Source organism: Hemicordylus capensis, chromosome 3 (assembly GCF_027244095.1).
Source record: "Hemicordylus capensis ecotype Gifberg chromosome 3, rHemCap1.1.pri, whole genome shotgun sequence".
In the NCBI taxonomy this organism is placed as follows: Eukaryota; Metazoa; Chordata; class Lepidosauria; order Squamata; family Cordylidae; genus Hemicordylus; species Hemicordylus capensis.
The window spans coordinates 351,164,624-351,188,193 of NC_069659.1; the positions used below are offsets into that span (position 1 = coordinate 351,164,624).

The following is a 23,570-nucleotide window of genomic DNA, read 5'->3' on the forward strand; positions in this document are numbered from 1 at the left end:
AAAGAGCATTACCTGGGGTGTTCTTTGCTAGAGAATTGACGCTGCATGGTATCTTCATTCCTAAATCTACCCAAGCCAATACCAAGAATGAGAGAATAACTAAGTTTTTGTAGATTTCAATCTTAAACTGCAAGGGTGATAAATGATTTATTGTGAGACACTTACTTTTTTGTCAATATATGCATTTCATTTAATAGTTGTGACTGGCCACTTATGCTCGACTTGATCTACCAGTTCCCCCAATGTTGCAAGGCCCATTATGTCCTGCCATTTGTCTCTTACCTATTGCTAGAGCAGCCAATGAGATGGGATGAACAGAAATGGCGCCAGCGAAGAAAAGGAGGAGTGACAGCAACAAGAGAAAGGTTAGAACACACACATACACACAAAGCACAATGAATAAAAAAAACGGAGGAGACAGACAACACCCTCCTCCCACTCAAACGCCTGAAGTGGTACTTGAATCCCTAGATAGTGGCAGCAGAAGCGCTTATATAGAAGAGACAAATGTATAGGTTTTAATAGCATAAATGGAGCAGCCAGGCATGCCTGTGCTGTCAAATGACAAGTCATGTCACATCTCTTACTAATTTTGTCAAACACCATGAAAGCCACAGTTTAGAGCAGCTTTTGGGCATACTGTACTTTAAATGCAGTGCACCTGCTAATCTCTGCTTTATCTATTTCTAGCCCTCAGTTACAAACCTTGATGTATAAGTCATGCCTGAAGGTGCTGAGAAGGAAAGGCCAACAGATAAGTTTTTTCAAGGTGCACATTATTAGTGCAAATTTACCTTATGACTTTGGAGACCACCTCTGCTCCAGACATATGGAAACATCTTGGCCAGTAGGCTAAGCTAACTAGGCTATAACTATTTGCCCTAGAAGGAAAGGGTTTTTGTTTGTTTTTTTTAGAGGAAGAAATGCTATTTGCAGAAATGCTAGGTGCTCTTCCTTCAGGAAGCAAGCAATTTATATTTGAAAGTTTTATTTGCAACATTCCTTGAAGCACACAGTACTAAAGTTTACACTAATGCAGGACTTCAGCCCTCCTACAGATGTGGGACTACAGTTCCCGGAATACGTAACTGTTGGAGAGGATGGAAATTTTAGTCCAAAACCAGCTGGAGGGCCAAAGTTGTGCAGACCCACACTAATCTGTATTTTGAAGATGTGTAGACTCCACCAACTTTCTTATAGTTTGAAGCAACGTACTCTGAACTAGTTTGACATATAGACACTTATGTGAACACATTTCTGCTACTGAGCTTTGCAATTTAAAGCCAAGGTTGTGTCTCAGATTAACCACAACCACTACTACAGAAGAACTCTACACACTCTGAAAACACTCCACATTCTACCATTGCTGAGATGTTTAGATCTCATTGACTAGACTTTAACACCAGAAAGCTATCAATATGGCAGTTCTTCAAAATGGCAAGAATTGAGTTATTCAGTAGCCAACCACAAGACCAAAGTGTGTCATCAGTATACACCATCTTCACAGTAGCCAAATATAGTACATTGTACTATGCCTTTTCTCCAAGCCAACATACAGCTGATCATCTCTGCACTTTTGATGTATTCTGTGCATACATGTCAAGCCATTCACTGAACCACAACCCTCAGAGAAGTCCTTAATTCAATACACTATTGTCTGCCCTTCACAATTATAAGAGGCCCATATTCTAGAACTATGTGTCTTCAGTAATCGGTTTCCCCCTAGAACATGGCTTTTAGGCCCACACGTCATGGGCTACAGAAGTTTTGCGACCTGTACAGAACCCAAGACTGGCATGGCTAGTAGGGGTGTGCATGGTCTGGTGGGCCCCCGGTCCGGCACGGGGGGGGGGACTGTTACTTTAAGCGGGGGGGGTGGTAGTACTTACACCCCTCCCCCCCCGCCGCTCTTCCCCCCTCCGGCGCTCGTCCTTTGTAAAATCTTCTTGGGGCGGCAGAGTTCTTCCCTGCCGCCCCTGCCCCCGTCATTGTTAGTTAAGGCTCTAACGAGACGAGCGCTAGTGGCACGCATGCGTCGTCCTCAGCATGCGCGCTCGTCTCTGACGCTGCCGTGCGCCGCATACATCACGGCGCGCACGGGGGGCAGCGTCAGACACGAGCGTGCGCGCCAAGGAGGACGCATGCGCACCGCTAGCGCTCGTCTCGTTAAAGCCTTAACTAACGACGACGGGAGCAGGGGCAGCAGGAAAGAACTCTGCCGCCCCAAGAGGATTTTACAAAGGACAAGCGCCGGAGGGGGAAGAGCGGCGGGGGTGTGTGTAAGTACTACCACCCCCCGCTTAAAGAAACCGCCGGTCCGGCGGTCTTTTCTATTGTGCCGGACCAAAACCGTGCACACGCCTAATGGCTAGCAAAGAGGAATTCTTGCTTAAGAATCCTGATATAAGCAGTGCTGTATTCTACAACCCAACTTCTGTTTACAAAAGGCCATATAGCACCAGTGTCCACCGACTTATATTGCCTGTGTCATGACTGTTGGATATGATGTATGGTAAATTAGATATAGAAGTGCACAGATTGACATAAGCAACGCCATTAGCTAAGTCTCAAACACAGCAAGAAGAGCTTTGTCAGTAGTTCTTATTACTGTGTACTGGTACTTTTCCTTTCCCTTAGAGTCAAAGTAACCTGCTAGTGCTGAAAGATAATGAAGGGGAGGCTGACTGTCTGCCTGCATACGTGTTTATAATTTGTTTCTTGGCCTTGGTCAGGCATCTTGGCATCAACATGCTGTTTTCCTGTGTAGATGACTTTGGCGTTTTTCTTGTATAAAGGTATTGCTGTTTGAAATATTTCTTGTCCTGCACATTGGCATTAGCCAAGGCAGCACCTCTGTACTTAAGGCAGAATAAACCTTTGGTCTTAAAGTCCTCTCATCTGGGCTGATTATTGACTCCATCTGCCCAGAAACGAACCTCCCCTACTGGGTCAAGTCTACCCTAATATATCAGATACAGCATTGTCTGCTTTACTATAGTAGCCTCTAGAGTGCTACCTGGGAATCCTCCAAGTCACTGGTTCCCAACCTTGGGGCCAACAGATGTTGCTGAACTACAACTCCCATCACCCCCAGCCACAATAAACTGTAGCTGGAGCTGACTGGAGTTGTAGTTCACCTACATCTGGAGGCCCCCAGGTTGGGAACCACTGCTCTAAGTCAATCTTTCAATTTAGAGGAAGGATTCCCAGAGAGCACTCTAGTGAGGCAACCAACTTGCTGAAGAACTCCTCCAAGAGGATGAAGTGTAAAACTATTTGATTTAGCTGCTTACATATAAACAGAACATACATCAGAACTAAGATTTCACTAACAGCATCATCTACGTTCCTTACCTAGATTCAAGGCTTAGCCAGCGACCTTGTTTCCTCATTTTGACAACCAGGGTGCTTAATATTCAGCTACCAGATGGCCTCTCAAAATGGCAGAGTATGTATGCCATGCTGCATTTCCATAGTTTATGTACAACCATACCACGGAATCTACACCCTCGCCACTTTTCTGAACAGGTTCAAATGACAACTACAATCTAATGCACAACCAAAGTAAGAAGAACTGCAAACATGTCACTTTTGCAAGTTAACTATAAAGAATAATGCTCTCAGCTTTTAGATAATCCTGAACTCTGGTGTCTGGGTGACTTTCACAGTTTCACTAATGTTTACCATGAGTAGCTAGTTTAGGAGGTTCAAGCAATTCAAAACATGTAAGGTTCAGAGTTGAACATTCAAAACCTACATTCATTTTCGGTAGACAGCTGCCATCCTAGAAGAAACATGTGGTACATTTCAATTCTACCTTAATCCTTGCAATCAATGCTTCTACAAAAGCAGTTAGGAGGGATGACATGCCCAAAGTAGTTAATGACTTAACTTATTCCCATTCTAATGGAACACAGCAACTATGAGCTCCCTCCTCCCCCATACAAAGGGGCAGAATGCTATAATTTCTCTAGTCAACCTGTTTTTTCCAGAGCAATTTGACAAAGTCAACTATTTTCTTTACTCAGAATGTCTCAAGGCTAGCAAGAGAAGCTTCAATATTCTGTTCTAGAGATTATTTACAAGGAGCTTTCAAATCTGTGTCTTAATTCATGTGGTAAGAAATGGCATCATATAACTAAAAACATTTTTGAAATTCCAGGACCACACAAGCAGGTATGCATGCTACTGCCTGGAAGACTAGCTTTTTCTTCCTCTCTCCAGGAACTACTAGTTGAAATGATTTCACAGCCATAAGTCATTGCTAGTGCAAATCAAGGTATGCCATTTCAAGTTATTTTCTATAGGTCCACAGTGTCAGTGTCATTTGATAAAGACCAAAGCAGAGCCATACTTCCTCCACCCCGCCCCTACTTGCCAAGTTCAGTCTGCAAGGTCAGAAGGCAAGTCAGTAGCATGAACTACACTTAAGGATATTTTGCAGACAAGTACAATAGTAGCAGCAGCTGGATATTCTTCACAAACGAGCTCTCCAGCAACCCTAAATACAGGTTTCGGTTCATTTGTCACTCTAGCCCTATTTGCAGGGAAACCAACACTGAAATTCTACCGTTACATGTGCAAAAAAACCAAAAGCGCACTTTCCAACCCCACAACTGCATAGAGTGTTGCCCATTCTTGTTACCACCCACTGCAGGATTTCCACTCGACAGCAAAGAGATCTCAATGCCACCAGAGATGAAGCTTGACTGCAAGTCCTGCATGTTTAGCAAACAAAACCACTTGACACCACTTTCTCCAACAGGGACAGGCAACATATGGCCTATGGGCAGCACACAGCTCCAGTAAAGCACTCTATCCCAACCAAGTGCATACAGAGCCCTTCTCCCCATCTTCCAAAAGAAATGGGGTAAAGCAACATTTCAGTTGAGACCATGCAGCCCATAGGACCTTGCATTACCTAACCACAGTCTCTGAACTAATTGTGTGAAGGTACACCATTGTGAGTACCATTTCTGCATTGTTTTAAGCCTTAAGTTCTTATCAGGAGTAACCATGCTTAACATAAGCACATCAGTTTTAGGGTTAAGAACTACAGTTTGTCAGAATGTTTATGGGATTAGATCAGCAAGGAACCAAGACCTTTGAATCCTTACACTTAAAATGGACAGCTCCCCATTATTATCAATCCACTAACATGGAAGGAGTCAGGCATATACTATGAAAAGACTACTTTTCGTGAGCCAATTATATGTAGCAGGGACATGAGAAGCTGTTCTAAACCCAACCAGTTCCACAAATAAAAAGGGACATTGGGTCTTACCTGTGAAGGGTCCTTTTTCACCGTAATTGAAGACCTGTTGTTTCCTGATGGCATGAAGGGAATACCCTTACTACAGGATGGTCTCCAATTACGGTGGAAAAAGGCAAGATTCCATTATTATTCCACTGAAAAGTTCCAGTAGTTGAAGTGTCTAGATTTGTTAGTGAAAAGGCAATAGGAAGTAAGAACATTAGATGGAAGAGGTAGGAAGCTAAACTGTTAGGAATCTTTTAGGGCAGCCTCATGGTTTTTCTGTTTATCTGGTGTGGGTACTCTTCTCACAAAGGCCACATGGATCCTTGTTACTGCCAAAGAATTAATGTACATAGCTGCTATAATGCTGTCCTGTTTAATACAGGACTGCAGCAGAGAAACGATACCTACAACTTCACAGAAGGCCCCAGATCCAACGGGGAACAGTAATTAATGCCACAGCTACAGGGGAGAACCTGAACCAAGAGTAAGTAGGCTACTACCCAAACATGACAGGAGGTCTGGAAGTATGGCCTTGGGCTGGTTAGACAACACATTTGTTCACCTATGTTGCACAGGGTCAGATTATCCCAAGACAGGAGAATAAACATGGCATCCTAGGCCAACAGAAATTGTTTCCAAGCCTTGATCAAGAAACAACCTATGCTTCTTAGAAAACTAAATGTGGCTCTCCACCCATTCCACCTACCACAGGCAAGTTTCTTAGGAATCAAAGAGAAGAAAATGCTGTATTAAGAATGATCTTCACAGACCTGTGATCGCCAGACAGATTTCTAGAGCATCAAATCTGCAGGTAATTCCCTGGATCGAGTAGGACTATTTTCCACGATTCATTCTTCCAAGTTGCATTTACATACTGCCTATTCAACTAATGCAGTAATTGTCCACAGCTCCCTCTTTCTATCAGAGAGCACACTCATGTAAGCAGTCTTAAGTCAAATCTGCTTTTGTGTATTAACTGTGCATGGAACTTCTGGAAGTTTGCCTTATATATGCATCTTTTCCCCAGGCCAAGCATGCATGTTCTCTTTCCAAAGTTACCATTAAAAGTCAATTAATGCACTGTATCCAAGCATGAAGAAGCAGGAAAGGAGCTCTTAGATGTCCAAAGAATGGCAAGAAGTCACCTTTAAGTCCAGCCTTCCACAGAGACCACTTTTTGGAATCAAGGCGACACCAATCAGCTTTTGAACAGTTTCAAAGCAGAACCCTCATTTATCAAGACAGCAGCCAAAGAAAGCTCTTCCCACCAATGTTGCCCTCACGGACACTGCCTGAGAATGCTACAAGATCATACATACTCAGATGTAGCAGGATGGACACAGCCAGGATGCAACACAAAGCACAGTCTCTACATGCACACACAGCTAAAGCAGCAGCTTCAGACTAACAAGAACTGGGGTGCAGAATGAAAGCAAAGGTATCAAAATACTTACCCAATGTCATCTCTGTAAACTCGAGAGATCAAGACCTCTCCCTTATGGTTATAAATAAACAGGCCTCCAATCATGATGGAATCTTACTCTTCTTTTTCCATGGTGCTTAGATTAAACCTACAAGAGAGAGAAGTTATTAGACCTAGCATGTAGAATATAGTTCAAAAGGCTGCATTTAAAGAGAACTGTTCATTTCAACAAATCAAAGATGTCCTTGGGCACTGTATTCTACCTGCCCCCCACAGAAGACATATGACCTTAATGCTTCTGCTACAGATCTTAGAATTTGTGCATACACACATGCCTGCTAGTAACTTAATGCTCACATGGTTCTTCCCTCAACATTCAAGAGACAGATTAGTGATCTATGCTCACTTAATGAGACTACTGGCAGGAAATGGACTGTACCTCACAAGGACTGGGAAAATGTATTTGGCACAAGCCTGACAAACCTGATTAAGAGAGTAGTAAACTCATCCTGTACCACCTAATGACACAGAGGGGAAATGACTTGACTAGCAAGACAGATGCTGCCAGTTCAAATCCCCGCTGGTATGTTTCCCAGACTATGGGAAACACCTATATCAGGCAATAGTGATACAGGAAGATGCTGAAACGCATCATCTCATACTGCGCGGGAGGAGGCAATGGTAAACCCCTCCTGTATTCTACCAAAGACAACCACAGAGCTCTGTGGGCGCCAGGGGTCAACACCAACTCAATGACACACTTTACCTTTAAACTCATCCTGTAGGATACAGACAAAAGCGAACAAAACGGATCCCCACAAAGGCCATTTAATAAATATATAACTGATGCCAATGATGTAAGGGAATTGACATTCAAAGCAACATTGGTTTCTAATTGGGCCATATACAAATTTGCAATACTGGGAGCAACCAGGCTGCCCATAGCAACCTCCTGGATTTGAAAATAATATTTATCTTCAAAACAATTTTTTTTAAGATCCAACAAAAATGTTTAAGAGGATCTAACTTGGGCCTAGAATCAAGGTATGATGCTAAAACTATTCTGGCACCTTCATGTGGCATTGCTATATACAAAGACTGAACATCCAAACAAAAAGAGAATTAATAGACAAGTGTTCTATAATATTGATATAATTCTTGGTGTCTTTGATGCAGGATGAACACTCATATACCATAGGTTGTAAAAATGAGTCCAAGAACTGAGCCAATGGTTCCAAAATTGAGCCAGAACCCATAGTATTGGTCTGTCTGGAGGAGGAAAACCAAGTTTGTGAATCGTCAGCAAGATAGAAAAAACAGGTTTCTAGCATATTCCTTACACAAAAAGTTACCAATGGTCTCAGAAACATAACCTAAAGCAACAGCCTAATGCACCAGAGTTTTAATGATAAATTCAATTTTTTTTAAATTAAATCCAAAAGGCTTGTAAGAATTTACTAGCAGACCCGGCGCGTAACACCTGCGCCACTAGTTTGTCACCGTGCTTTCCTTCCCCGCCTGCCCAGCCAGGCTCCTCTCAGCGGCACGGCTCTGCCGCCCACCTGCTCTCAGCTTTCCTTCTTCCCCACCAGCCCAGCTTCCTTCCCCGCCGGGCACGGCCCAGCTCTGCCACCTGCCACCGCCCCCTCGCCATCCACCCGGCAACCTTCTGGGCCAGTTTGCTCTCCATCTAGTCTCCCTTCACCTCTCGCTTGCTTCTCCCCCTGCCTCCATCTCACTTGCCACCGCCCCTTTGCCACCTGCCCCACAACCTCTGGGCCAGTTTGCTTCTCCCCCCGCCTCTCCATGAGAGTTCCTTGCGAGAGTTCTGCAGCTCTTGCGAGATTTCCGTGACACATCCCCATTCATCTACGCGTGGCCCGTCTTAAAGAAATAAGTATATAGAAAATTGAAGATATTATGTTGCTGATATAATCTACCTTATCCAACAAAACAATAGCTCCTCTTTTATCAGCAGATTTAATAATGATGTTGGGATTGATGTTGGGATCTTTAAAGAGGATAAGACTGATTCTTCAAATATAAGACTTGAAGAGATATAGTAGAGCATAATATCCAGGGCTTGCAAAGGTCTACACACTAATGTGCAGATTATGGGAAACAAGACTAGTTTAATTCCTAGTAGAGGAAGGTAAATATGATTTGAGAAAGTGAACTACCATGAGTGCAGAAGAGAGGATGAGGCAGTCATCTTTTTTGTTCTTATTCAAGAGTTAAGCACAATTCCTGAGTAAGAGGTCAGAGAGAGCAATTCTTTGGAAGGACAGACATTTAGAGGAAGCTAGAAGAATATGCTCAAGTTAGCAAGCACGTTTGAGCACTTCCTTACCAATTGCAAAATATCTCTAGACCTCATCTATGCAAGCTCCCTTTTCATCAATTTCTGGGACCCTTTTGCAAAAGCATATGAAAACAAGAAAAGGAAACTTGTTCCCGTTGCTGGAGGCAGCCAGGCAAGTTCTTACACAGAGATGTGCATCAACATACAGATGCTGCTGCATTTTTCAAGTGGGTATGTAGCTGAATGCACATCCCAATGTGGAAACAAGTTTACTTTTTTGTCCCCCTCCCCAGATCAGGGAACTTGTACAATTTTTGTACTGTAAACCTGAACCGAGTGGGAGGTAGAATGAATTTTTTTCAAAAAAACAACAACCACATTTATATCCCACTCTCCCTCCAAGGAGACCAGAGCGGTGTGCTACATACTTGAGTTTCTCCTCACAACAACCCTGTGAAGTAGGTTAGGCTGAGAGAGAAGTGACTGAAGAAGTGACTAGTATCATGGCTGAATGGGGATTTGAACTCGGGTCTCCCCGGTCCTAGTCCAGCACTCTAACCACTACACCACGCTGGTTCTCACATCCCCTCCTAAAATTGCACTTTCTGCAAACAGGTAACGCTTCATGAAAACATGCCCTAATCTACACTGTTCAGAAGTCTGCAGCAGCATGCTGCAGATGTTCACAAGAGCCCTAGAGCTTGAAATCCAGGGTAGTTGAGGGCCAACTACCTGCTGGCTTTAAGTCACCTTAAGTGGCACAGCAGGGAAATGCTTGACTAACAAGCAGAAGATTGCTGGTTCAAATCCCCACTGGTATGTTTCCCAGACTATGGGCAGTCTGGGAATATCACACAATAGTGATACAAGAAGATGCTGAAAGGCATCATCTCATACTGCGCGGGAGGAGGCAATGGTAAACCCCTCCTGTATTCTACCAAAGACAACCACAGAGCTCTGTGGGCGCCAGGGGTCAACACCAACTCAATGACACACTTTACCTTTAAACTCATCCTGTAGGATACAGACAAAAGCAAACAAAACGGATCCCCACAAAGGCCATTTAATAAATATATAACTGATGCCAATGATGTAAGGGAATTGACATTCAAAGCAACATTGGTTTCTAATTGGGCCATATACAAATTTGCAATACTGGGAGCAACCAGGCTGACCACAGCAACCCCCTGGATTTGATAATAATATGCTGAAAGGCATAGTCTCATACTGCAGAGAAGGCGGCAATGGTAAAAACCCTCCTGTGTTCTACCAAAAAGAAAGCCACAGGACTCTATGGGCACCAGGAGTCGAAATTGACTTGACGGCATACTTTACCTTTTACCTGCTGGCTTTAACTCTATATCTGTGGTCTTTAATCCAACAGAGCAGACTACTCTGAAGCGAAAAGCAGTATTTGCCTGGGTGCCTCTTTAGCTATAACTTCAAATGACAAGTAAACCTGATCTAGATCTTATACATTAGCTCTAAGTATTTGGTGTTAACAACATTACAGGCTCCACTCAGCTGCTTGGACACTGGTGATTGTATAATGTAGACTTTTCTGGCTGTAGTAAGAAGCAAACGACAAGCCAAAACCACCAGTCTCTAGCCCACCACTCACTACGCTAACAATTGCACAGCTCAAGATCAGGTAGATTTGCCAGAACATTAGTAAGAACCAAAGAAATATATGCCATCAGTTTTCACAGTGTGAACTTGTGACAGCTCACAACACATGCAAAGCAGCAATAAAGTCACAGTAGGTACAGCCATGAAAACCACTGATTAAAAGTATTCTAAGGCGGCAGCAGAATTATAAAATTTCAGGAAAGGCCTGCTGAAACAAGGTGGTCTTCAGTTTTCATTTAGAACTCAATAGCAAGGGAATTAGCCAATGATCATGGGCTAGTTTATATTATTAAAACTATTACTTCAGAAGTCCTGCAGCAGAGGGAGATTGCCTGCCTCCCAGACAACCCCTAGGGTGAGAGACTGGTGTTGGCTGTCTGTTCCTGCTGTTGAATACCTGCCTAAAAGAGAGGGAGAGGGTGAGACCATCTGCCAGCCCCCTGCCTAACCTGTGGGACTGTGGCCTCTGGCAGTGGCTGCTCCGCAGGATCGGGGCCCAGGAGTGACTCAGCAGTCCCTGCTTTCCATCTCACCAGAGTGGTCATCACCAGCGGGTGCAACAGTGAGGGAGGAGGCCAGGTTTCCTGACCCAAGAATTCACATGTGGGTGGGCATTTAGATGTGGCTTCTATTTTAATTAGTCCTGGGTGGTTTTGTTTTAATTCTGTTTATAAATGTGTCTGGGCTTATCTGGAGATGGCGAGAGAGAGCATATCCACTGATCATGGGGCAGCAATTCCAGTGGTGGTGGTGGGGGGGGGAACAGAAGAAGTAACGTTGGCAGGTCAGCAGGCCATTACAGGGGAAGGGGACTTGGAAATCTAATAGCTGCTTCCCCCTTCCGGCTGTCCTGCCAGCTCTTTGACCTTGAGGAGCAGTGCTGACCACCCTTGGAACCTCGCCTTGCTCCTTTGTAATGCCAGGTCGGTCCAGAACAAATCAGAAACTATCAATGATTTGATTCTGGATGAAGGCGCTGATCTGGTATGTATTAGAGGACCTGGCTGGGGGAGGCCCAGTGTGGTCCCAGCTTCTCCCTCCAGGGTACTCTGTTGAGGAGTGGGACCATGAGTAGGGAGGTGGAGTGGCTGTGGTCTATAAGAATAACCTTCCCCTTATCAGGATCCATGTTAAAATGTCAGATCATATCGAATGTGTGTACTTAAGTTTGGGGACCAGGGATAGACTGGGACTTCTGTTGGTGTATCGATTGCCCCTATTATCTCCGATGTTGTTTAACATCTACATGAAAACGCTGGGAGAGATCAGGAGATTTGGTGCAGGGTGCTGCAATTGCCACTGGCTCATCTGGTGGCTACTCAGGGACAGGCCTTCTCCACTGCTGCCCCGAGGCTTTGGAATGCGCTCCCTAGTGAGCCTCCCCATCCGACAGCTTTTTAACAGTCTTTAAAGATGCATCTGTTCATCCAGGCTTTTAATTAATATTGTTCTAATGGTCTTAATGCGGTTTTAAAATATTGTTTTAAAAATTTTAAATTGTTATGTTTTAAGCTTTGTTTTTGTTTTAACTAATTTTTTACTTTTTCTGTTTTTATTTTGTTGTAAACTGCCCAGAGACGTAAGTTTTGGGCAGTCAAAAATATGTTAAATAAATAAATAAATAAGTCTTATTTCAGTGTCATGCACTAGGCTTGAGCCCGAAACATTTCGGCGGCCATTGAAAAGGCCGCCGAAACGTTTCGGGTGGTGGGGGCGATTCGGCGTTTCGGCGCCGGCGGGGGTAGGGCTTTAAGGGCGGGGGAGAGTGTACTCACCCCCCCCGCCGCATTTCCCCCGCCGGCGCTCTCGGAATTAGAAGCCCCTCGGGACGGCAGCGTTCCTCCCTGCCGTCCCGTCGCCCCCGTCGGCCGGAAGTGGCCGGAAGTCCCGTTTGCGCGTGCGCCCGTCATGCGCGCGCGCGGCCGTACGCACGCGCGCATGACGGGCGCACGCGCAAACGGGACTTCCGGCCACTTCCGGCCGACGGGGGCGACGGGACGGCAGGGAGGAACGCTGCCGTCCCGAGGGGCTTCTAATTCCGAGAGCGCCGGCGGGGGAAATGCGGCGGGGGGGGTGAGTACACTCTCCCCCGCCCTTAAAGCCCTACCCCCGCCGTGCCGAACAACCTTTCGTGCACATCCCTATCATGCACTGACTCAAATGGGTAGGATTCAGGGAAATCACTTAGTTCCTTATACCAAATTCCTCCAAATGCAATAAGCTGCCCGACATTACTCTTTAGCTTTGAGAAGTTTATGGCACTCAAGAGTTCCAAGGCATCAGCTTGTCTCTTGCACACACACACTTCCTTTAAAGCAGCTTGGTCTATGCTCAGGATTAACTTTCATTACTCATCCAAGCCAGCAGCATATCCATTCTAACGAGTTTTATTTTAGCCTTTGAAACAATGCTGCTGGTCATAGATGTTACCCTTGCATGTTGCCATAATCTCATTTACACCATTTGCCCATTTAGATACTGCATTTCATAACAAAATGCTTATAGGTAAAGCCGTCTTGTGCCTTATCCAAATACAGCAGACTGTACCAAAGACGAACTGATATCCACCCCACAGAGCATTCTGCTCTCGAGCAGATCTTTTGCCCTACCCAAGGTACTCCTTCTGAACAGCTGAATGCTTCTGATCAGTGGTCCCTCTAATTTTTTTCATCTCTGTGCGGAATGAGTTTTGTTCTGGGTGGCAGTATCCAGGCAGTGCGTGCGCACCTGCATTCAGAGTGGGGCCTTCCTGATTCAACCTGAGCGGGACCGAAAATGAACTGAGTGGACATCCAAAAACTTGTGAGCTTGTGCACATCTTCGAGGGAACAGTAATTCTGATCTTCTCCTTTTATCTTGCATCACTTCCAAATTACACGGCACCACCACCATGAAATTCTACTCATAGCGATAAAAATTCCAACATCAGATTTAAAGATTTGTCCTGACCTCAAGGCAAATACATATTCTTGACTAATTATCCAAAGCCACATAAGAAGCATTTTATTGAAAATAACCTAAAAGCAATGATGATCCAGCCTGAGTACTCTTGTTCCTTCACAGCTCTCTTCAGATAGACATGTAGTGGTTCTGCACTTCAGTAAGAATGCTGAAAGTTGTCCTAGTCTAAAATTTCTAAAATCATTTTGAATGGACTTATATGCTACTGTACAGGGAAGTATAGTATATACGGTATTATACAAAATTGTATTTTTAAGCATTTGACTAATTCTAGATTGCACAAGCACTTATGCCATACACTACAGCCATACATATCACTTCCCTTACGTTTCCACTTCAGTTACAGGTGGTAAGCCATTTTGGTCTTAGTTAAGCATTCAGACATATGTTTGAGGATCATGCTCCCATTCTAGGGGGCGGGGGAGACTTATGATGGCTGCAGGTTGTAGAAAGTACCTGATTTGGGCAAGTTTTAAAGAAACCCCTTCACTGGGTAAAGAGGAAAGTTTGGACAATGTGAATAGCCAAGGGGTGCAAAGCTTGGCTGACAATAAAGCAGTGGTTACAGTAATCAACTAGCAGGCACTTTAAGTATTTAGAGAGTTAAACAAGTTGTTCTAGTAAGAACTAATCTTCCTTTCCTTTCATTATCCCTACAACTGGACTAAATCTGGTTGAAACTGGTTAGACGGTCCACACGTTATCCCATTTGTGCCTCAAAAGTTTACATGTCCACCATCTTGAATTGGAATGGACGACATCATAGACTATGCCACTGAGGTGTCCCTACAAGTGTACCCAATTTGGTTAATATTGGTCCAGGCATTGCCAAGTTGATAGTGATGGACATGCACAAGGAATGCCAGGTGATCTCATAAGCCTGCTGGAAAGTAGGCTAATAAATTGGTTTCTCTCTTGAGAATTTACAGTTGCCAGTTTACATCAATCTACTCTACCACCTACCCAGAGGAAAGATGGTTGCTTGCTAGTTGCTGCTGCAGTTTGCTCATAGAACCCTTATCAAAAGCGTAAGTAGGAGCTACACAAAAGTAGCAAATGAAAATTCAACAGTGATTCCTGGTTCAGCACCCTCTAGGCAAAGCCAGCCACAAGCACTGTTGAAGACTTAATACATAAAGGAAATAGTGATAGCAGTGCTGTGAGAATGGGGGAGGCATTCCTTGGTGTCAGCAGACATTCTGACAAGTAACTCTTGTGGGGTCCAGTGTTCTCTGTAAGAGGGATTCCCAGATATTGACTACAACTCCCATAATCTCCAGCTAAAGGCCATTGCACCTAGGGACTCTGGGAATTGTCATCAATAACATCTGGGAACCCCTCTTACAGGGAACACTGGTGGGGTCCTTAAAGTAAGACTCTTCCCATTCCTTAACCACTTCTGAGAAATGTAGACCTACCCTGGGCTTTCTAAAAGCCCATCGAATGACTACATTTCCCAGAAATGGTTAAGGCATGGGAAGAGTCTTTTTAAAAACTATTCTTGTTCCATCCCTCCAGTGCACTGCAGACTATCTTGTTGCTTGTGTGGTGGACTGAAAACTCAAACCTGTTTTTAAATGCTCTTGAAAATCTCAAATCTTTTCTAAAATAATCAAGGAAGAAAGACCTGACATAACACCCAAGGGAGGGCATTCCAGAGACAGGGGCCACAACTGAAAAGGCCAGGCCCTGTCAACCAAATCTGTCAGTAGACAGAGCAGGACATGTGATGCTAACTAGCAGATTTATATACCCCAACCCCAAGTCAAAGAGGTCTTTGAAGGTCAAAGTGAGCATTTTGGAATCAGATTGGCAAGTAATGAAGCTGCTACAGGATAGGTGCAACAACCATGTAGCAAATAGCTCCTACAAGCATCCTCGTAGCAGCATTCTGCACTGACTGGAGCTTAGGGACATTGGAAGTTGCCAGATACTGAGTAAGACCATAGGTCCATCTAGTTCAGTACTGTCTACACAGACTAGCAGTGGCTTCTCCAAGGTTGCAGACAGGAATCTCTCTCAGCCTTATCTTGGAGAAGCCAGGGAAGGAACTTTCTGCTCTTCCCAGAGCGACTCCATCCCCTAAGGGGAATATCTTGCACTGCTCACACATCAAGTATCTCATTCATACACAACCAGGACAGACCCTGCTTAGCTAAGGGGATGTTATGCTTGCTACCACAAGGCCAGCTCTCCTTTCTAGACCAGCTCTCCTCTCTTCTGAATAGTCTTCAGAAGCACACATTACAGTAACCTAATCTGGCTGTAACCATTGTACAGATGACTGAAGTCACATAAGTTTCTTCAAGTAGGGTTGCAGTTTGCATACTAGCCTTTTCTTAAAAGATCCATCCTGATTACTTACCAGAAGCCAGACTCTTGTAGCAATGGTGGGGTGGGGGGCAGACTACTATTGAAAATTGGTATATAAATATTTGGAGATGTGCTCAAAACCATTTACACAGAAAAATAAGATGGTTCCCTGTCCCCACTGGGTTCACAATCTAAAAAATAAACATAAATTAAATATCAGCAACAGCCACTGGTGGGATGCTGTGCTGGGTTGGATAAGATAGCTGCTCTCCCACTGCTAAACAGAAGATAATTGCTATAAATGAGCAGTGGTTAACTGCCTCTCATGCTGGGAAAGGAGACCTGGGTGAATTGTGGGGTCTTCCAACACTTCACACAGACCTGGAGTACTATGCCTCTTTTCTGTAGCTGTTCCCATGTGGGTTGAATAATGGATGCTGAAGATACAAAGTTCTTCTGTATCATCTTCTTCTGCAGCTTTAACAGTTCAGATTCACTGCTATACAGAGCAATTTCAAGCAACTGATACAATCCGATAAGATCATGTAAAAACACTCCTCCTTGTGGCATATGTTCAGAACAGTGACCCAGAAAAGTTCCTAGAAAGATATAACTAGCCTTAAAAATAATCTAGATTAAGCCCGAGATAAATTTTGTTATTTTTAGCTTGTTTTGAGAAGCTTGTAACAGTGTATCACTACCATAAAGCAAAACAAAAATGAGGTTCCATTCAGGTTCAGTGTTTTTCAACTCTTTGGTTTATTTATTTATTTATTTCATTTTACATCCGGCTCTTCCTCCAAGGAGCCCAGAGTGGTGTACTACATACTTAGGTTTCTCCTCACAACAACCCTGTGAAGTAGGTTAGGCTGAGAGAGAAGTGACTGGCCCAGAGTCACCCAGCTAGTTTTATGGCTGAATGGGGATTTGAACTCTGGTCTCCCCGGTCCTAGTCCAGCACTCTAACCACTACATCACGCCGGCTCTGGTTCAGACAGTATGCAACTAGATCATTGAACTCAGGGGTTTGTGCCAAGGAAATGCAAGGCCTACACTCAACTTTTTCCATGACAATCTTTGGCTTTTAAATCAGCTTGCTCTTTCACAGTGCAATACTGTGGTCTTTCACTAAATAAATCGGCATCTGATGGAATTGTGTCTTAAAACAGATTATGTCTACAGGAATTAGAATTGTGCAACTGCTGGCTCCTTGTGAGCTGCAGCCACAAGAATCAGCAACTCTGTACCCGGAGCATGGGTGTGGCTCCCCTCCCATCCTCTTCATGAATCTAAAACCATTAGCGCTAGCAACAGAACCAGAAAGGAGGCAGACTAGGAATCGCAACTGTAGCAGACTTAAGGATCTGCCTTCCACAGCTGCGTATGAACAGCTCTGTTGGCTTCAGGCTGCTCAGCAAAAATGAAGCTAACCAAAGCAGAGAGAGCAGCAATTAGTTTCACAACAGAAGTTTGGAACCCTGCAGCCAGTAGGAATGCAGCTAAGTTACTACTTTGAACAGGAGTTAGTTCTTAGGAAGTTATGTATGGAACATATTCATGCATGTGTAAAGAACAATTCATGCTTTCACATGGGCAAATTAAGAGTAGGGCAAAACCCAGCTCTATATTCAACATATACAGTAAGAGGATCCTTTTAGTTATGGTGGCAATGTAAGTCATTTACACTACCAAGTCAAACAATTATCACCAATTTAAAAATAAAGTTTCCCATGGTCCTGTAAGTTTTAAGCATGTGGCTCACAATTCAGTAGTCTTTGTACCAGCAAAGAGGGCTACTTTTTATACTTATTTTCTAGTTTTAGAGAACAGCACAATACATTCTTTAATAGCTACTATCCTGTGTGCAGCTTGACATAAGGCAACAAGTTATGCTTGTGATTTAAGTTACTTGTAAACAAAGTGTACACATGTTCAAGAAGTAGGTGCTGGTACTTATGGGGTTACAAGTTTTTCTCATGAGTTGAATGTGAATTTGGTTCATAGTTCTAAATATGCATAATCTGAGAACTGAAAAATCTACAGTGCTCAAGTAGTTCAGAGGCCATGAAGTGAGGGTTCCTAGCTCCATCTTCTGGAAGTAGGGGTTAGATCCCAAGGTTTGCAACTACTTGCCAGTTCATTCTAGTATTCAGCCTATAAAATGGGCTTTATGGTAGTATTGTGTGCATCTATAAATGCTTGCCTTCAAAAAATAAGTGCTTTATTTAATATAACAATGAGCGCAATACTAGTTCATGTATTCATTTCTAAGAGATAAATGCAGGCTTTCCATTAATATACTTGTATGAAATTTAGACAGCATTTTAAAAAGAGACCTTTAAAGATATGTTTTAACAAACAATCTACCACCCTGCTTGTAGCACACTTACCCTGGCCCAAAGCTCATGATCACATTTTTCAAAGTGCCTATAGAAGGCTGGGGAAGGATTCCTCCCAAAGGGCTCAATGATGTTGCTCCCTATCCAATGCAAGCATTCCTCCAGTGGTGATGGAGGTGATGATGATGAATTTACCTTAAGTTTCTTTTTAGGTCATGTCGTTAGCCTTTTGGGGACTGGGGACAGGGAACCGTCTTATTTATGTTTCTATATAAACCACTCTGAGAAATTGTTGGAAAAGATATACACATCGTGTTTTATTGTAAACTGCCCAGAGATGCGGGTTTTGGGTGGTATATAAATATGGCAAATATTTGAGCAGTGATGGTGTCAAAGGCAGTGGAAAGTCCATGAGTTTTACAAGAAATTATCATGCCTTGTGTCAGGTTCCTTCCCTGACACCCCTCTCAATTCCAGGGAGGTGATTTGTTTGTTTTTTAATATTGTTCTATGACAATTTAGTCTTCTGGGAATTTGTTCAGGGTTTGGTTGTGTGTGTTTTTAAAACGTTCCCTTGCTGCCACCATATAAGTTCTTGTTACCCTGCTCTCGGTACTCAACACCTTTGGCTACGTAGCCTTGCAAGCGCAGGATAGGTGTATGTTCAGGATATAAATGAGGATATAAACTTGAGGTATAAAAACATACACAAGAATAAGTTTATTATTTACCCATCAGTATAAAGGTCTCTGCAAAGCTTCTCTACCAAGTTACTAAGTACATCCCTGTTCAATTTGGAGTGTAACTTTTCATCTGGATAAAATGTAACATATAGGGGGGTGAGAACTGGGACAGAGGTAATTAAAACTGGGTTTGTAAACTTAGTGAGTTCTTCTAGACCTTCTTGTCTGTTACTAGGAGCTGCCCAGAACACTGCTGGTTCCCCAGCCTCTACATATTCACTATTCAGGTTTCACACAACCCCCCGCCCCCCACAAACACCCCAACCCATCTTTCAACCCTCAGCCCAAAACACCACCTACCCTCAGGCAATTAACTCCAACTCTTCACCTTCTCTCTGTCCCATCCACCTTTATTTCAAATCCCTCCCCCTCTGAACTTTCTGTGCCTGGTCACTAGGGTAATCATACACACTCACCCGCTCCTTTATATAATACATCCCATCACTATAGTCAACTAGATCACATATTGGAACAAGATTACGCAGTACAAATTAGCCCTGCATTGAACTCTTAGATGCATGGAAAGTGCAAGGCTGTGCACCTGCAATAACTGAGTCAATGGCATTTATGCATACATACTCATACCATGAGCCATTTCAAAGTTGGGAATCAAGCTTATGAGGTGGTGTTCTAGGCCTCAGTTGACAAGCTCATGTACAGAGCTGTTTTTGAACTTCTGCCCAACTCCGTATTAACCAGATTAGAACAGATTTTGATCACCACCTTTACAATGACATTTTTATTTCTTGAACAGTCCTAAGCCATGGGGACAGGTCAGACATGGCATTCTACACACAGTATTTTTGCAGTTGCGGTCTGCTGCCTTTGCAAGGTAACTTAACAGTTGGCTCATAAGTTGCTTGCTGTACTGCAGCAACTCATTTCTCCCTCAGAGGAGAAGGTCATCGTCCACAAAGGGTTGATTTCCACCACTCGCTCCCAGTAGACAGGAGAATCTCAGGTAATAGGAAGTCTAGCTCAGCAAGCTCTGGGAGCTGGACCCCCAGTCCCTTCCTGTCTTGCAGGACACATCTGCTGGGGCGCCTGCCCCATTGCTATTCAGGATAAATCCTCTGCTTCTAATTCTCTTCAGGCTTCATTGGTGGGCATTCCTTCTTCTAAAAAGAGTAGGGTATGATTTAATTAATATTAATTTGATTGGCTTTCCCCTTCATCGACCTATTCCAGGTGGGAGAGACTTTGACTGGGTCACACTCCAAGGATCCCAGTACTGAGAAACAAGGCAGGGCCTGTATTAAGGCTAAGGCCTTTAAGAGTAGCCACCATCTTTCCACTTCCCCTCAGCATGGGCCTGAGTTTGGAAACAGGAAAGATGTGGCCGCCATTAGAGGGAGCAAACAAGCCCAAAGCCCAAGCCCATCATGCAGACCTCCCATAGACAAAGCAAGCAGGTAAAGTACCACAGAAGTTACCTGTTGGTAAACTATCTGCACCTATGAACTAAGATGAGAGTGTCATCTTCTGAGCTAAAACTCCAGTCTTATATTATTCTCCCCTGTAGTGCAGTTCTTCAAGAGCCAATACCTTTTCTGCAAAATGATGCTGTTCCTTTAGATAACAAGGTCTTTGTGTCTTGAATGCTTCTGTTTCAAAGTAAGAAAGCACACACTGGAAGCGGTATGAAAGCCAACATACAATAGTGTTCTAGATCTACAAATTGAGGGATATTGTAAAGTAAAGTGTGCCATCAAGTTGATTTCGACTCCTGCCGCCCACAGAACCCTGTGGTTCTCTTTGGTAGAATACAAGAGGGGTTTACCATTGCCTCCTCCCATGCAGTATGAGATGAAGCCTTTCAGCATCTTCCTATATCACTGCTGCCCGATATAGTAGCAGCGAGGATTCAAACTGGCAACCTTCTGCTTGTTAGTCAAGCATTTCCCCACTGTGCCACTTAAAATACCGAGGCATATTGTAGGAGTTGGCAAATCCCAGTTACGAGCGAGCCACAGCACCTAGCAACTTAACCATGTTGCCTGGACTAGAATATTCAAGAGTTATTTAAGAAAATTATTTGTCCCAGGCAGCTCTGTTTCTGTTCTAACTATATTACTTGTAAAGGAGATAGAAAGAATCCCATTTGCCCTTTCACACCACAGTGTCCACTATCTAGCTCCTACATCCAAACAAAATTTGTCAAGGTCAGACTTACATAAATGTTATTTATCCACCAATCAGAAAAATGCTTCGATTTGCAGTTACCAACTTCCTACAGCCACTGCTGTTATTTTAACAGGTCTTTTATGCTAAACCATAAAACATAATCCTCACTAGAAGTATACACGTTCAGGAGGGAAAGCCAGTGCCAGGTGCTATTCAAGGTTCACCACATGTGCAAGTAGTTGGGAGGCAGCAGATTAGCCCCGACTTCTGCAAACTGTCACCTTAGTAAGCCAATTTTCTGATTAGAACCTGGAGCTTGTCACAACTGAGAAGCTAGCTCCTCATCCAGATCTACATTTAAAAAGCCATGTTGTATATTATGCACATGATACATGAAGCCACATTGCCATCATATTAGTCACTTGAACAGAACGTGTGGATACCATGAATCTGTCTACAAAGAGCAAACAAAATTCGTATTTAAGCAAGGCAAAAATCACAGCAGAGAACAGATGGCAGGATTTCCCTTGACATATCCTGTTGCAAGACTACTTTGGAATATCTGATTTACAGGATGTTCTGAAGTTCAACCTCTACAGATAACCTTATCCTCATGCTGTGACAAATATGGTCAGAATTTAGGAGTACAGAACAAGCAGTAGACTGCTTTCCTCGGTCAAGACTGTTAAGCACTGCAAGCATAATTTGTGTAATGCAACTGGAAGTTAGCAAACATCTTTCTCTTGTATGAATATTGACATGTATGCATACCATACCTATTAAGCCTTTTTACCCAATTCTAATGAAGAGCCTTTAAACTTGTTTTCCTAGACTATGCCTGAGCAGCCCAAGTTCAGAATACTTAATGAATCACACACTTCGCTGTTCCAAACAATGATTGGCAACAATGAATTAAAAGACATCTTGATAGGACATTTAAAATTCAGCATGACTGTTATTTGTGGTCCTAAGACTGCATGCTAAATTACAGAAACAACTGGATAAACACCACTTATAAAATGCTGCAGAGGCTGGTTTAAATTTAATCACTACAATACTGATGTAGTATAGGCACCTAGTGAGTCATGTCTATTGGCCTAGTTTTAAGCACTGGAAAAGACACCATTAGATACTTTTTGCATTAACCAGTAATGCAGAAAAGTAGCCTCTTTCACTGCTCTCACACACAGCTATTTATGGTTCAGCCCCTTGATTCTCAAACTGCTTACTACAGTGGAAGCCACTGCCATCTATTCAGAGCATTTTTACTTGTGAAGTAGTAGACACCTTTCTACCGAGAAAATGAAGCAGCTGCTTCCTTAGCTGCCACAATCCAAATACCCCGGTTCTGTGGTTCAAGGACTCCAAGGTCAGTGGTATGCAAGTTAGAAAGACAGAACCTTAAATTCAGAACATGGAGTTTTGGAGCAGGGCAATACCACCAATTATCTGGCAGACCACAGCAAGTTCCATTTAGCCACCACTTCATATGATGCCTCAACTGCTATTTAACCCAAAAGAAACAAGCACCACTCCTGCAAGTGGATCTGTCCAACATAAGCCATCAGAAACTTCAACTGCTTGAGATAGCCAAACAAATGTCCTTCACTGAAATACAGAACCATTTCATAACCAAGGTAACATTAGCAGAGAGTAAAGTGAGAGATAACTACTACTAACCATCATACTAGAAGTAGCTCTGAGTAGAGAGCTCAATCAAAAGCAAAGATGTTTGCTGAAAAAGCCTATTAGTATGGCCAGTTAACAGCCACACTACAATGGCATTTAAGATTAAGTTAATGCTAGTATCAGCATTTCTTCTAAGTCAATATTCTAAGTATTCAAGTTCACAGAAATCAGCTCAGGTCACTGCCAGATCTATGCAGCAAGAACTGAGTCATGATTGGTGTTTTCCCAAATTCTAACATCTGAGGCACACTTGCCCAAATCAAAAGTTGCAGAAACTTAAACCAGTAAGAGGCTTTAGTGCAAGAATCCATCTCTTGTCAGGAATCCTAGAATTACTCCTCATGCAGACACAGCTAGTAGCAGTTTCCCCTGTGAGTGGGTGGTTTGGGCTCACGTAGGAGTCACTGTTTGAGCTGCTTGCTCAATACCAATAGGCTTTTTTTAAACCCTCAAAGGGGATTTAAAAGAAAAAATACACGAACACAATAGGAGATAAACCTTTAAAACTAAAATCTAACCTTTTAAAGAAACCTGAAGGCCTATAGAGGCCTTCACCTGGTATCAAAACAAGAGAAGGATCAGCAAACCTCCCAGGGGACAGTATTCCAAAACTCGGGGCACAACAGAGGAAAACATATTACAGGTCAAAACCCATTAGGAATGTGCAAATCAATTCTTTCAAGTACAAATCAATTTGTACACAAACCTAGAAATTTGGGTGATTTGGACAGAACAAATCACCCCTGTGGTCCACTGGCTAAGTTTGGGTCCAAACTGAATCGTGCCA

General features: G+C 43.3%; 1 protein-coding gene across 1 annotated transcript in view; it reads right to left on the reverse strand.

The window, feature by feature from the left end:
• Nucleotides 1–23,570, reverse strand: part of AP2M1 (adaptor related protein complex 2 subunit mu 1) — a 44,509-nt gene that overhangs the window by 16,462 nt on the left and 4,477 nt on the right. The window contains exon 2 of the mRNA XM_053308179.1: nucleotides 6,715–6,831. Coding sequence (XP_053164154.1) covers nucleotides 6,715–6,788 — 74 coding nt within the window. The 5' untranslated portion in view covers nucleotides 6,789–6,831. The remainder of the gene's footprint in view (nucleotides 1–6,714; nucleotides 6,832–23,570) is intronic.